At 38.0% G+C, this 15472-nt stretch overlaps 1 protein-coding gene across 11 annotated transcripts in view; it reads left to right on the top strand.

The window, feature by feature from the left end:
* The first annotated feature begins 17 nt into the window (after nt 1-17).
* The window catches only part of PRIMPOL (primase and DNA directed polymerase), a 46462-nt gene continuing 31007 nt past the window's right edge, over nt 18-15472 (top strand). For 4 of the 11 annotated variants that reach the window (XM_019953579.2, XM_070781712.1, XM_070781717.1 and 1 more), the window contains exons 1-4: nt 18-273; nt 5848-6085; nt 7318-7415; nt 8604-8733. In XM_019953579.2, the coding sequence (XP_019809138.2) occupies nt 5906-6085; nt 7318-7415; nt 8604-8733 (408 nt within the window). In that variant the 5' untranslated portion in view covers nt 18-273; nt 5848-5905. The other 7 variants (XM_070781714.1, XM_070781709.1, XM_070781710.1 and 4 more) reach the window with 7 other exon arrangements.

The raw sequence follows: 15472 nt of genomic DNA on the forward strand, positions 1-15472 counted from the left end.
CCCCGCCACGCCCGACAACTCTGCCCCCTCACGGATCGTGCGAGCTCCCGCGTCCCGGCGACGCTGCGCAAGCGGTTCCTGGCTGCCGCTTGGTTGTGGTCCCGGTTCTGCTCTAGAACGCCGCCTCCCTGGAGGCCCGCGCGCTCCCCCACTTCCTGCTCCGGCCCAGTTCCCGCGCTCGGTTTGAAGATTCCGTCCCGCCCCGGAGGCAGAGCTCGTGTCCAGCCAGCCGCAGAGGAGCCACGGGTTCCGCCCCCCGCGAAGGTTTTGGAGGTAAACGGAGGCCGGACCCCGGGGCAGAGAGCAGGACATTACCAGCGGGCCTTCCGGGAGAGTAAACCGTCTCTTCCCGCCCATTCTCACTGCCCCTTCCCCCACTAGCCCTCCAGGCTTTTCTGTCCACGGGATTCTCCAGGCAGGAATACTGGAGCGGGTTGCCATGCTCTCCTCCAGGGGGTCTTTCCGAGTCACGGATCGAACCCAGGTCTCCCTCATTGCAGGCGGATTCTTTACCATCTGAGCCACGAGGTTTACTTCTGTATAAATCAGGGCGATATTTTGTTTACTTCGTTCTGTGTATGGCTACATACACAGTGCTTATATGTGCTCTTACATTGTGGTAATGTCTTTTCAACAACCCTTGTAGGAATAACAGTTCGCACCTGGGCTTTAAAAGGTTGGTTTGCTTTTGGTAAGGGTTATGCAACTCAGATCCTAGGAATAAAGCCTTTATGCCTCCCAGATTGAGAAAAGACCAGTGTTTGGCAGTCCCTTTGTTGCTGCATAAAACTGAAGACTAGGACCTACTCCCAACCTGAAGAGTGGTTGGCATACAGTTATTTGTAAGAGATAACTAGTGGACTAGCTTTTTTAAACCAGTCCCATCACCCCATAGTGAGGCTCAGGTCGCTTCCTGTACTAAACTTTCTTATCAAAATGATGCTCCAGTTAAAGCAGTAGGAGTGGGTTTTGTGTAAATTACACTAATTTACGTAGAGAAACTTTAGAGGAAAACAGTTGGCAATGTCTTCTGAGTTTTGAAATTTCTTTTTATAAAGGTGTCTCCCAGGTGTCAGTACTTGATCTGGGCCTCCAGGGGAAAGACTTGGGGGGAAGGTGGGTGGCACTCCAGGTGAGAGAAATGTGCAGGAGTGGGCCAGATCTTGCAGGCAGTGGTCCTTATGGTTCATTTGGTGAGAAGGCTGAATAGTAAGACATCAAATGGGCAGTGGTTTAGGGCCAGATTTTGAAGAGTTTGGACTTACTGAGGTAAACTTGAGTGTGTGTTGTGATGCTCTGAATCATTAATGAGTGATTAATTATGGAAACGTTACATAAATGGTCTTAAAAATTTTTTTTATTGGAGTATAGTTGAGTTACAGTGATGATTAGTTTCAGGTGTACAGCAAGAGTGATTCAGTTATGCATATATCATTCTTTTTCAGATTTTTTTTCTCATATAAGTTGTCACAGAATATTGAATAGAGTTCCCTGTGCTACTCAGAAGGTCCTTGTTGGTTATCTGTCATCTATATAGTAATGTGTATATGTGTTAATCCCAAGCTCCTGATTTATTACTCCCACTCCCACCACATTTCCCCTTTGAGATGGCTGGATGGCATCACCAACTCAATGGACATGAGTTTGAGTAAACTCCGGGAGTTGATGATGGACAAGGAGGCCTGGCGTGCTGCGATTCATGGGGTCCCAAAGAGTCGGACACGACTGAGCGACTGAACTGAACCATAAGCTTGTTTGCAATATCTGTCTGTTTTGTAAATAAGTTCATTTGTATCGTTTTTTTTTTTAAACTTAAGATTCCACATATGAGTGATACGGTAGGATATTGTCTTTCTGTGTCTGACTTCATTTAGTTTGATAATCTCTAGATTCATCCCTGTTGCTGTAAATGGCATTATTTTACTCTTTTTTATGGCAGAATAATATTTCATTGTATATGTATACTGCATGTCTTTATCCATTCCTCTGTTGATGGACATTCAGGTTACTTCCATGTATGTCTTGGCTACTGAAAATGGTTTTAAGGGTGATTAGTCTGGCAGAATTAGGCTGTTTGGTTGGGAAATCCTGTGAGCAGGGTAGAAAGGTGAAAGAATAAAAAAAACCCAAAAAAACAGTGCACCACTGAATGTTTTCTTCCTTACAGGAGACTTTTGGGAAGTTTAAATTTGAGTTACTCTGTTCAAGCATAGACAAAATGATTGAAGGAAGGGGGAAAAAGAAAAAGTCAATCAGTATACTTAATTATGTAAAGAGTATATTTCATCTGGGAAATAAACTGAATTACTGTAAATGAAGTTTTAGTCACATACTCTATTATGAATACTTTAGCAGTGGGAGAAATAGTGTAAATGTATTACAAGAGGCCCTGAAAGGAATGATATTAAGAAAACATTGCCAAATATTAGAACATTACTAAATATTAGAACTGGAACATACATATCAGAAAACACAAAATACTGTTGAAACTATTCTCAGGACAGAGGGAGAAGTTGTAGTGGGGAATAGAAATTGACTTGTGATTAGACAAACTAGGAGAACTGGGCTGGAGAGAACCCTGGGAGGCAGGCTTCAGCTCTTCTGGTGTGTGTGTGTGTGTGTGCGCGCGCTCAGTCAGGTCTGACTCTTTGTGGTCCATGGATTTTCCAGGAGTACATTGCCATGCTGTTCTTCAGTGTATCTTCCCAACCCAGGGATCCAGCCCTCATCTCCTGCAATGCAGGCAGATTCTTTACCACTAGCATGGAAGCCAGTAACCATGAAGCATGTACCTACTGTCCAGGTGGTAAAGTGTCAACAGATGAGCAAGTCTAGCCATAATCCTAGGGAAACCAAGGCTACTTAGGTTGGCTTCTGAGTCATCTGTGCACCCCTGTTCTCACTGCCCTCTCTCTCTACAGTTACTCTAAAAATACTCAGCCAGCCTTTTTCCAGCCTGACTAGCTTTAGTTATAAAATCGGTATCCAAAATGGTTAAACAATCTTTCCTGTGCAAATCTAGGAAATAAAAGAGCACTTAAGCCTGCTATTTTAAAATACAATAAATATTTTTCTTTGGGGCTTGGAAATTGTTACAAAAATACTTATGGTCCCTATGTGAAAAGGGGTTTTCATGTTTAATTATATATATACAATAATAATAGTTTCCCCACCAGTTGTTAAAAGCACTTCTAAGTGGTGATATTCTCCCAGGGTGTAGGGATAAGGAATATGACGGTCCAAAACCAGAATTCCAGATGCTTATCTGTTCTCCACTTCCTCTGCTTTTGTCGTTCACACCTGCTGCTTGGATAGTCTAAGCTCCAGTTGTCTTTCGACCCCGCTGTTACAATTTTAAAACTGTGCAAAGAACAAGAGGGCATAATGTATTTTGAACTCCTCTCTCTCTTTTTTTTCTGTTGACATGGACAGTTTCCTCAGTCTAGTAAGTGTTAAATTGGCTTTCTATTGTGACCTTGACTTTTATATATACTTCTGTGGTCATACTAACATTTTTACAAAACCAGAAAAATTTTTTCCTGATGCTGTAAGTGTGAACATCCACATGGTTATTTTTAGCCAGTTATTTGTTAGATACTAGTCAGTTCACATCTGATTGGATTCTGTAGTTTATTTTCTTCATTATGTAATTGGTGGACTTTATTAAAGGTTAGTTTCATAAAGTCAGTTCTCAGCTAGGAGACTAGTGGTCTCCTAGCTGTCTAAATGGAGGAGACTTTTATCCATGTGTGAAGCAGATTAAAATAATAGTCAGAATCTAGCAATAAGGAGCAGCAGCACTTACATTGAAAAATTAACGCAGTTGTATTAAAAATTGCCCCATCTCTTCAATGAAATTGTATTTCTTTCCTAGGCATATATGTTATGAAATTTATGTTGATAGAATTTTATTTCTGTTTCTTGGTTTATAATTTTCATGTGGGTTGAATCTAACTCAGAGAATGAAATTTCTTAGTCTGAGTCAAATTTGAAATCTGTGGATAACATGTGTTTTTTCCCCTGACAGTGTCCTAATATTCCCACACTCTCTTAATCTTCTAGGGTGATTCTGTTTTTCCTTCCAGAAAATATGTTATTTGCTCGTGAGTTTATGTCATTGTAAAGTTTTCTGCTAGCATTCAAGAGTAGGTTTATCAACATAATAAAGTCCTAGATATGCATTGCCAAAGGAACATGGGGATTTTGCCCTCAAATGCTTTAGTATATGCTACTGTGTCACTTAAGAGAAACTAATATATCTGTTTTCTGCATACATAAATTACAACATAGTTGAAACTAGTGAAGAAGGAAACTATTAGTTATTTCTATTTTTTTGTAAAAACTAGGCCAAAGCTTGCTGGCTTTAAAAACAATTTTTTGGGCAGGTCTTTGGATCTCTCACCTGAACTCACTTAGGCTTACTCAAGCATTGAGTTCAGGTGATCGTTTAAAATGGCTTAACTCCCATATCTGATAGTTAGTGGTACTGGCTAACAGCTGGGATACCTTGGTACCAGGAAAAAACTCTGTGAGGTTTGAGCTATAGTGTGAGGTTCTCAGAGCAGAACTCCAGGATCGCCAAATCCCATGCAAAATCACTTATTAAACCTCTACTTGCTTCGCATTTGTCAATGTGACCTTGGCCAAAACCAGTCACATGGCCAAGGCCAGAGTCTATACGGGAGTGGTCTTAGATGGCAGCTCTTGATGGGAGGAATGCCAGAGAATTTGTCCCTATTTTTTTCTCTACACTGGCAGCTTTTCCCCTCTTCTAAAAATCCTTTTTCCTTTGTAAGTAAATCATAATCCATCCCAAATCGGGAAAGTATTGCCGGACTCCCTTACCTTGGTATGGCTAACATGGAAGCTTTGTATTCAAACAAAAACATGTGTCATTAATAAAAGGGTTAAAATGCAATCATTTCAATTTACTAATCATGAAAATACAGTTATTAAATTAACAGAGATGAAGATTGATTTGGGGCTTCCCTGGTGGCTCAGATGGTAAAGAATCTGCCTGCAATGCAGGAAACTGGGGTTCGAGCCCTGGGTCAGGAATATCCCCTGGAGAAGGAGCCTCCCAACTTCAGTATTCTTGCCTGGAGAATTCCATGAACAGAGGAGCCTGGTGGGCTAAAGTCCATGGTGTCTTTTTTAAAACCATGCTTATGATTACCATACATCCCAAACCAAAACTAGCCAATATTGTAATTTCTCATTCATACACTGGTTATCCTCCCAACTAATAGCTGTTTGAGGAGAAAAGAAGAACAGTGGGCCAAAAAGGAAAAGGGAGCTAAGAATTGTACAATGGTGCCTTAGAAATGAATTCTGCAGTAGGAAATAATAGCACAGGAATGCCACCCACCATCTGGGCCAGGTAGATGGCACTTGATGTAACAAAATGGTTATAGTAATGCATAGTGATGCAAACAAACCCACAAAAACCCACATATTTACATGAAGTATTGTAATTTGTAAAACATTTTCATATTGCACGTGTCCTCAAGATAACTACCTAAAGATATGTTACTTGTCTTTTTGCAGCTGATTACAGTTTAGGGAACTTCAGGTCTCCTGCATTGCAGGTGGATTCTTTGCCATCTGAGCCAGCAGGGAAGCCCACGAACTTCATTAATGGTTCAGAACTGTAGCACTGTCAGATGAAAGAGCCAGGATCTAAAGATTTCTGATAGCCAGTCCTCCTGTCCTTGTTTCACATTGAAACTTCATGCAAAACACGCTGTGGAAGCAGACAGAGAAACAAGCAGAAATGAATTTTGAAGTTTTACAAGACACAATATATTCCAAAGACGGAAATTGACATCCTTGTTTGTTTTGTTTTAGTTGTAATTGATAGAAGTCCTACAGGGGACAGATTTAGTCTTCCCATACTCCTGATCCAATGAAGAGAAAATGGGAAGCAACACTGAAGCAGATTGAGGAGCGAGCATCCCATTATGAGAGGAAACCGTTGTCCTCGGTGTACAGACCGAGGTTGTCCAAGCCAGAAGAACCACCTTCCATTTGGAAACTGTTTCATCGGCAAACTCAGGCTTTTAATTTTGTTAAAAGCTGTAAACAGGTAATTGTACTCATCTTTTTCTTTAGGGCTACTATAACTTAAGATTTCTAAAAAGACTCTGTTGTCTGTCTTCATTTCAGGCCACATATTTTACCAGAAGAATTTAATTGCAGTCTTTTTATACTATTTAGGAAAAATATCCCTATGAATCATTAACCATTTACTTTATATGAATAATGAAAAAGGGTGACATATCTGGTGCCAAATAGTTTAAAAATTTTGTAATGACTTGGAAATGAAGCTATGCTTAGAGGAAAAATGACTGTTCGTGGACTGAAAAATAATAGTATGAGTTTAAAACTAAAATAATACCCACAGAAATATCAGCAAAGAGAGTGAGTGGTGTGTGGGATTTTAAGGATGAAATTAGGGATCAGAGATTTGAATTGGAACAATGGCAAATGACAATGTCTCAGATGTCATAGCATTGATAAGCCCTGGAACTTAAATCATTCTACCAGAGCACCCATGTTTCTCTCTCTCTTCTGTCCCCTTTGTGTTTTGGAGTAGTAGAGTGGATTTCTCATAATTCCCAACACATTAGGATAGTGGGAGGAAGATGTGCTTGCTGCATGCTTGCCTTACAAAGGGGATGGTACTCAAAAATAAACAAGCAGCTGTGTATTGCACATCGTTTGCTTCTTGGGCCCTGTTGGGAATATAAAAAAATATAATGAAAAGAGGCATGTATCCAGCATAAATCCGGCATAAGTGAAATATATTGTGATTCCACTCATTGATGATCAATAAAAATATGCTAAATGTTTTTAAGGAGGAGGACCTTCTTTCCCTAGTAACTTGTTAAAGTTAAGCATTTTAAAACTTTGCTTAAGCTTTTGAGATTAACAGGCAAATATATTTTTTAAGTGGCTCCCATGTTTTTTTGTATGTTCTAGGGAATTTATTAATTTTATAATAGTGTTCAGGTAGTTTTAAGAATTACATAAATTAGTAAAATTACAGTAGGAAGTCAAATGATTACAAAATATTTATTTTTTTTCTTTTTAGTGTGGATGTTCGCGCCTTAAACATGTATTACCTGAGTGACTAAATAGAAGTAAAAACAACTAGATTTTGACTGGCATTGATTTAGTGATTAATTTTCTTATTTTTAATAATACAAATGTTCCAGTTTTTGACAATTTGGTAAAATTCTATATGAACATTTACTAGCTATAGTTGATTTTGAATTTGCATTTTTACTAATTTTTGATAGTTTTGATTTTATAAAGGAAGTTCATGTATTTGCTTTGGAATGCAAAGTGGGTGATGGACAGCGCATTTACCTCGTAACAACCTATACTCAACTTTGGTTTTATTATAAATCCCGGTAAGTAGCTTTTAAAAGACAGCACGTTGAAGTTACATTTCCTTCATCTGGAGATGCTTGTGAAGTTAAATCAGGCTGCCTGGGCTTTCATAGTTCCCAATCACCAGTTAGTTACTCCTTTACTAGTAGAATTGAATTCTGAAGTTTCCTTGTCATAAGCAACACTGAATCTCAGCAGGTGCTAGGAGAGAAAAATTGTGTGTGTTTGAATTCCTGTGCCACGTGATGACGCGATTCCCCCATCACTTTTTTGTTCAAATTAGTATAAATGTTTTATTTGCATGTGATATCACTAAGCAGTTTATCAATCAATTCAACATCTGTTCTTAATAACCCATATTAAAGTCATACATCTTTTTTCAAATTACTCAAATGACACCTTTATTTTTAGTTAATTTTCATTTATGGATGCCTTTCAGTTTTCTATCACCTGGACAGAGCCATGAATTCTGTCAATTTTTTCCATTTCTGGCATTTGTAGAGATCTCTGCAAATAGAGAAATCCGTATATATATCTTCCCCTGGCTAACGTCACACCTTTTTCTCCCCTGAGCATTCTTAACGTCTGAGGCCAGAGCCGGGGCCAGACTGAGAGGAGAGTGGGCACACTGTTTTTATTGCTGCTTCTGTTTTACCTTTCCCTTCTTAAAGTCGTACTCCTCTTGGTACCAGTGAGAATGAAATTGCAGATGTGAGCGTTGAAAGCTCCTTGAAGTCAGATGATTCAGAATGTGTGTAAGCAGTTTTTAAAATATTCTTAATGAAAATGTGAAAGTTAAAAATTTTCTTTAAAAATTCAGGGACTCCCAAGTATATGTGATCCCGGGATCCCAGTTTGAGAAAGTTCTTTTCTCAAACAAAATTTGCTTCATGGTAATATCAAAAGCAAATGTAAAAGTGATGTCTGATATCAAAATCATCTGTGAATAAATAACAGTATGAAGTTAGACTGTATTTTCGTTAAGTAGTGTTACAGAATGTGATTATTATATCTTGTTTGATGGAAACTCTTGATACTGTGATCCGTAAACTTGGGGTCAGCAGTTGTTCATTTTATCTTGTCTTCACAATGTCATAGTTGTATGTCATTAAATCACAGTTAATATGCTATTTTGAGATACAAGAGCAGCTTCTATGATTTAAAAAGAATGAGATATAAGCCTAACAATCTTGAATTATTCAATTCAGAAGAAATCTCTTACACTGCTATGAAGTCATTCCTGAAAATGCTGTGTGCAAGCTTTATTTTGATTTGGAATTTAACAAACTTGCCAATCCAGGAGCTGATGGGAAAAAGATGGTTGCATTACTCATTGAGGTAAATTTCAGACTCAGGTTTTTCTCCTTATGTCTACTTGTATATCTTTTCGTCATTCAGTCCTGAAAAGAATTAAACGAATCCAGCCCATGTAACATAAAGGTTCAGTGTTTCTCCTCCTTTTTCTTGTTGCTTGTACTTTTGCCTTTCATTCCTTAATGAGCACTCCTCAGAGTAAACCTCTGAAAAGGAGGAGGTTTCAGTTTGTGTTTGTATATTTCATAATATTACTGTATCCAATTAAAAAAAACCGAGAAAAGTGGCAGTTTGGGAATTTTCTGTTTCTTATATATTCTTTTACATTACAGTTGATTCTGAATATCAAATGAAGTAATTTTTATAGTAGAAATTGAGTTCTGAGATAAAATTCAAGAAAATTCAGATAAAAATAGCATGAGAATTTTTGAGCTGACAAATTTTGGAAACTATTCTTACATCATCATAAATGAGGAAGCTAAAGCCTAGAGAGACTTAATTCCAGTTCCAGGTCCAACAACTAGTTACTGGCAAAACCTGGTCTAGAAACATATCATTATTTTTAACAAAGAGAAAAGTGTAGTTCTAGTATTTATTTTTGATTTAGCAATGTCAACTAGGAAGTTAGTAATAAAAGGAATATGGGCTTGTGCAACTAAGCTCTATTAGGTTCATTTATAAAATCTTTTAAGATTGTATTGGTTAAGGTGTACTATATTAACTATTGTTTGTCCTCAGAGTAGGTATTAACAGTAACTGTTTTTTGTTTTAGATGTTAACTGTAGATGACTCATAATGTTAGAAATACATCCAAATTAAAATGTTTTTGATTAAGAATATCTGCTGATTATGATCGATGTCTACATGTTTTATTATGTTTATTTGAAAAAGATATTCAAATGCTGTTTAAAAAAAAATTAGCTTTCTCCTGGCTTTGAAGCAAAAAAAGTACACATAAGTTCCCCTAGCCCTCCCAAAAAACAGCAAAAAAGTTATGTTTTTCTTAAGGTAGCCATTGGACTCTTAAAAATAAATTTAAATGTTTTATTTCATTATAGTTGTTATGTTTAATTTTTAACCTGAATTACATTTTAAATAATTGATAAACACTGACTCTCTTCTGATGTATGATATACACTTCTACTACCTAAGGAAGTGGTCTTTGGCGAACAAGGAGTTAAGATTGAGACTTTTTTCCACTGACACTTTAATACTGTTAAAAAAGAAGTACTTCATTGTATTAGAAACTAGAAACTTATCCCTAAAGGAATCAATACTAGTGCAAATCCTATTTTTAATAATGATTAATGAACATTGGTATGGCAAAGATCATGTAGGTATTTTTTCTTTTTCATTCTTTACACTCTTACACAAATTAGTCTTGAACCACTAATCTTTTACATCAGCAAAAGTTGGAAAAAGTTGTAGAAATCTGAATTTAAAATTATACAGCATTTTTATTTAACACATTTACCGTGTTGATAGAAAATTATTAGGATTATTATACTTATATGATCTTATAAATGATTATATTGAAATTAATTTCATTTATTAGTTACTTTGTAATAAGCTTATAATCCAGTAAGTACTTTTCCTTTAGAGTCTCTGTGAGGAGGTGTAAGTTAGATTAACTGTTACAACAGATTGTTAATAAGTAACTGGCTAATCATAACTAGTGATAATATATAATGGTCTTTGATTCAGTAACTTAACTGACAATTTCAGTAAGCAACTTCTGCCAAATGGAGTGAATTCTGGTGCTTAAAGTGTTTTATAAAACTGTTGATAGGTAACATCACTCAAATAATCATTTATTTTAACGTCTGGATTTTACAATTTAAATAAATTAAAAACTTTAAAAATTGAGTTAAGTTACAGTATTATGTTAGTTTCAGGTGTACAATATAGTGATTTAAAACTTATAGATTATAAATTTTATTTTAAATTTAACTTGGAAAAGAGAAGGGAATTATGAATATTTTTATTACCTCAGAATTACTACATTAATTCTGTAGAGCTCCAAAGTTCAAAACTCCACTTTATTAATTTATCAAAATCCTTTCAGTCTGTCCTGTTGTCAGTGTGGCTAAGCATTGAGAATACAATGGTTAGCCCAAAGAGGCATGATTTCTGCTTTTGTAGTTTATCGTGTAATGGAGGATAATAAGTTAGGAGAGATTTACTTCCATAATAAAGGCCTAAAACTAAAATGGCATAAACAAGACAGAAAGTTATTTCTCTCTCATGTAACACCTGGATGTGACTCTACTGTATTAGAGATGAGGCTTGTTGCTTTGCTGTTCCTAAGACGCCTTTATTTACATTGTCCAAGAGGGCTCACCACCCCTATGTCTGCATTTTAGTCTGTGGAACAGGGGGAAGGGTGAGCATGCCTGTCAGCTTTCAGACTGTAACGTAGAAGTGGAATATTGTCCTTCAGCTCACATCCGTTGTCCAGAACTTGGTCACATGGCCCCCACCTTACTGCAAGGGAGTCTGGGAAACGTGGTCCTTTTTCTGGACGATATTGTATCTATCCATAATCAGGGTTCAATGACTACAGAAGCAGGAGAGAACAGATAGAGAGATTCTCTGTAATATAGAGGAAACTTATCAAAAATTTCATGCAAGTTAACATAAAACAGCAGCTGTGTAAGTGCTGCAACTCGAGGTAGAGTATATGGGGGAATTTGATGTAGATAAGGCAATTAGGAGGCCTTCTCAAAAAACTTACTGAAGGAGAGTAGGATCAGAGAGCCTGGTGGGAGATGGCATGCTATAAGAATGTCAAAATAACATTAATAAACACAATGTATTGCTTAACTATTAGGTGTCTAGGGCTTCCCTCAGAGCTCACTTGGTAAAGAATCTGCCTGCAATGCAGGAGACATGGGTTCAATCCCTGGGTCGGGTGGATCCCCTGGAGAAGGAAATGGTAACCCACTCCAGTATTCTTGCCTGGAGAATGCCATGGACGGAGGAGCCTGGCAGGCTACAGTCCACGGGGTAACAAGAGTCAGACACGACTTAGCGACCAAACCACCACCACCATTGGGTGTCTAATCCCAAGATAACCCTGAACGGTGGTTCTTAGTATGTCCATTTTGCAAAAGAGAAGACTGAGGCTTCATAAGTGACCCATCCGATGGCTGCACAGCCAGTGCTTTTACGCAGTTATGTGTACCAAGCACTGGGCCAACTCTTTACTCTCATTTTTCTGCTTCTTAACAACAACCCGAAAAGTTGGGTTCTATCATCATCCCATTTTGCAGTTGAGTAATCAGCCCTGGGATTTCTTTGGAAGGAATGATGCTAAAGCTGAAACTCCAGTCCTTTGGCCACCTCATGCGAAGAGTTGACTCATTGGAAAAGACTCTGATGCTGGGAGGGATTGGGGGCAGGAGGAGAAGGGGATGACAAAGGATGAGATGGCTGGATGGCATCACTGACTCGATGGATGTGAGTCTGAGTGAACTCCGGGAGTTGGTGATGGACAGGGAGGCCTGGCTGGGCTGCGATTCGTGGGGTCGCAAAGAGTCGGACACGACTAAGCGACTGAACTGAATGTTAGGTTTGGACTTGACTAAAGTGACAGATTTGTTAAGTGGCAAAGCTAGAACTCAAATCTAGGTCTTTCTGATTTTTTATTGAAGGATAATTGCTTTACAGAATTCTGTTGTTTTCTGTCAAAGCTCAACATGAATCAGCCATAGGTATACATATATCCCCTCCCTTTTGAACCTCCCTCCCATCTCCCTCCCCATCCCACCCTTCTAGGTTGATATAGAGCCCCTGTTTGAGCTTCCTTAGCCATACAGCAAATTCCCGTTGGCTGTTTATTTTACATGTGGCAATGTAAGTTTCCATGTTACTCTTTCCATACATCTCACCTTTTTGTCCCCTCTCCCCATGTCTGTAAGTCTGTTCTCTATGTCTGTTTCTCCATTGCTGCCATGTAAGTAAACTCTTCAGTACCATTTTTCTAGATTCTGTATTTGTGCATTAGAATATGATATTTATCTTTCTCTTTCTGACTTCACTCTGTATAATAGGTTCTAGGTTCATCCACCTCAGGACTGACTCAAATGCATTCCTTTTTATGGCTGAGTAATATTCCATCGTGTACATGTACCACCACTTCTTTATCCATTCATCTGTCAGTGGACATCTGTGTTGCTTCCATGTTCTAGCTATTGTAAATAGTGCTTTAATGAACAGTGGGATACATGGGACTTTTTCAGTTTTGGTTTTCCTCAGGGTATAAGCCTAGGAGTAGGATTGCTGGGTCATATGGTGGTTTTATTCCTAGTTTTTTTTAAGGAGTCTCCATACCGTCTTCCATAGTGTCTATATTAATTTCCATTCCCACCAGTAGTGCAAGAGCGTTCCCTTTTCTCCACACCCTCTCCAGCATTTATTGTTGGTAGACTCTTTGATGATGACCATTCTGACTGGTGTGAGGTGATATCTCATTGTAGTTTAGAGTTGCATTTCTTTAATAATGAACGATGTTGAGCTTCTTTTCATGTGTTTGTCAGCCATCTGTATGTCTTTTTGACGAATGTCTGTTTAGGTCTTTTTCCCACTTTTTGATTGGGTTGTTTGTTTTTCTGGTATTGAGTTGTATGAGCTGCTTGTATATTTTGGAAATTAATCCTTTGTCAGTTGTTTCATTTGCTATTATTTTCTCCCATTCTGAGGGTTGTCTTTTCACCTTGCTTATAGTTGGAGATCCAACCAGTCCATTCTAAAGGAGATCAGTCCTGGGTGTTCTTTGGAAGGAATGATGCTAAAGCTGAAACTCCAGTACTTTGGCCACCTCATGCGAAGAGTTGACTCATTGGAAAAGACTTTGATGCTGGAAGGGATTGGGGGCAGGAGGAAAAGGGGACGACAGAGGATGAGATGGCTGGATGGCATCACCGACTCAATGGATGTGGGTTTGGGTGAACTCCGGGAGTTGGTGATGGACAGGGAGGCCTGGCGTGCTGCAGTTCATGGGGTCGCAAAGAGTCGGACACGACTGAGCAACTGAACTGAACTGAACTTATAGTTTCCTATGCTGTGCAAAAGCTTTTCAGTTTAATCAGGTCCCACTTGTTTACTTTTGTTTTTATTTCCGTTAATCTTGAGAGATGGGTCTTGAGGACCTAGCTTTGATTTATGTCATCAGGTGTTCTGCCTATGTTTTCCTCTAAGAGTTTTATAGTTTCTGGTCTTACATTTAGGTCTTTAATAGAGTTCATCTCTGTGTATAGTGTTACGAAGTGTTCTAATTTCATTCTTTTACATGTAGTTGTCCAGTTTTTCCAACACCATTTATTGAAGAGGCTGTCTTTGCCCCATTGTATTTTCTTGCCTCCTTTGTCAAAAATAAGGTGAAAAATAAGATATCCATAGGTGCATGGGTTTATTTCTGGGCTTTCTATCTTGTTCCATTGGTCTGTATTTCTGATTTTGTGCCAGTACCATACTGTCTTGATGACTGTAGCTTTGTGGTATAATCTGAAGTCAGGAAGGTTGATTCTTCAGCTCCATTCTTCTTTCTCAAGACAGCGTTGGCTATTAGGGGTCTTTTGTGTTTCCATGTGAATTGTGCAATTTTTTGTTCTAGATCTATGAAAAATGTCATTGGTAATTTGATAGGGATCACATTGAATCTGTAGACTCTGTTTGGTAATATAGTCATTTTCACAATATTGATTCTTCCTACCCAGGAACATGGAATATCTCTCTATCTGTTAATGTCATCTTTGATTTCTTTTTAGTGTCTTATAATGTTCTGTGTACAGTTCTTTTGTCTCCGTAGGTAAGTTTATTCCTAGATATTTAATTCTTTTTGTTGCAATGGTGAACAACCATTGATTGATTCCTTAATTTCTCCTTCTGATTTTTCATTGTTAGTATATAGAAATACAAGTGCTTTCTGTGTATTGATTTTGTATCCTGCAACTTTGCTAAATTCACTGATTAGCTATAGTAATTTACTAATACTATCTTTAGGGTTTTCTATGTACAGTATCATGTCTTCTGCAAACAGAGCTTTGCTTCTTTTCTGATCTGGTTTCCTTTTATTTCTTTTTCTTCTCTGATTGCTGTAGCTAGGACTTCCAGAACTATGTTGAATAATGGTGAGGAAAGTGGACACCCTTGTCTTGTTCCTGATCTTAGGGGGAATGCTTTCAGTTTTCATCATTGAGAATAATGTTTGCCATAGGCTTATCGTATATGGCCTTTACGATGTTGAGGTAGGTTCCTTCTGTGTCCGTTTTTTGAAGAGTTTTAATCATAAATGGGTGCTGAATTTTGTCAAAGGTTTTTTGTGCATCTATTGAGATGATCATATGGTTTTTAATCTTTCAATTTGTTAATATGTTGTATCACATTGATTTGCATATATTGAAGAATCCTTGCACCCCTGGAATAAACCCAACTTGGTCATGGTGTATGAGCTTTTTAATATGTTGTTGAATTCTGTTTGCTAAAATTTTGTTGAGGATTTTTGCATCTATGTTCATCAGTGATATTGGCCCATAGTTTTCTTTTTTTGTGCTGTCTTTGTCTGGTTTTGGTATCAAGGTGATGGTGGCTTCATAAAATAAGTTTGGAAGTGTTCCTCCTCCTGCAATTTTTTGAAAGAGTTTTAGAAGGATAGGCATTAGCTCTTCTCTAAATGTTTGATAAAAGTCTCCTGTGAAGCCATCTGTTCCTGGGCTTTTGTTTTTGGGGAGAATTTTGATCACAGCTTCAATTTCAGTGCTTG

Source organism: Bos indicus, chromosome 27 (genome assembly GCF_029378745.1).
Source record: "Bos indicus isolate NIAB-ARS_2022 breed Sahiwal x Tharparkar chromosome 27, NIAB-ARS_B.indTharparkar_mat_pri_1.0, whole genome shotgun sequence".
In the NCBI taxonomy this organism is placed as follows: Eukaryota; Metazoa; Chordata; class Mammalia; order Artiodactyla; family Bovidae; genus Bos; species Bos indicus.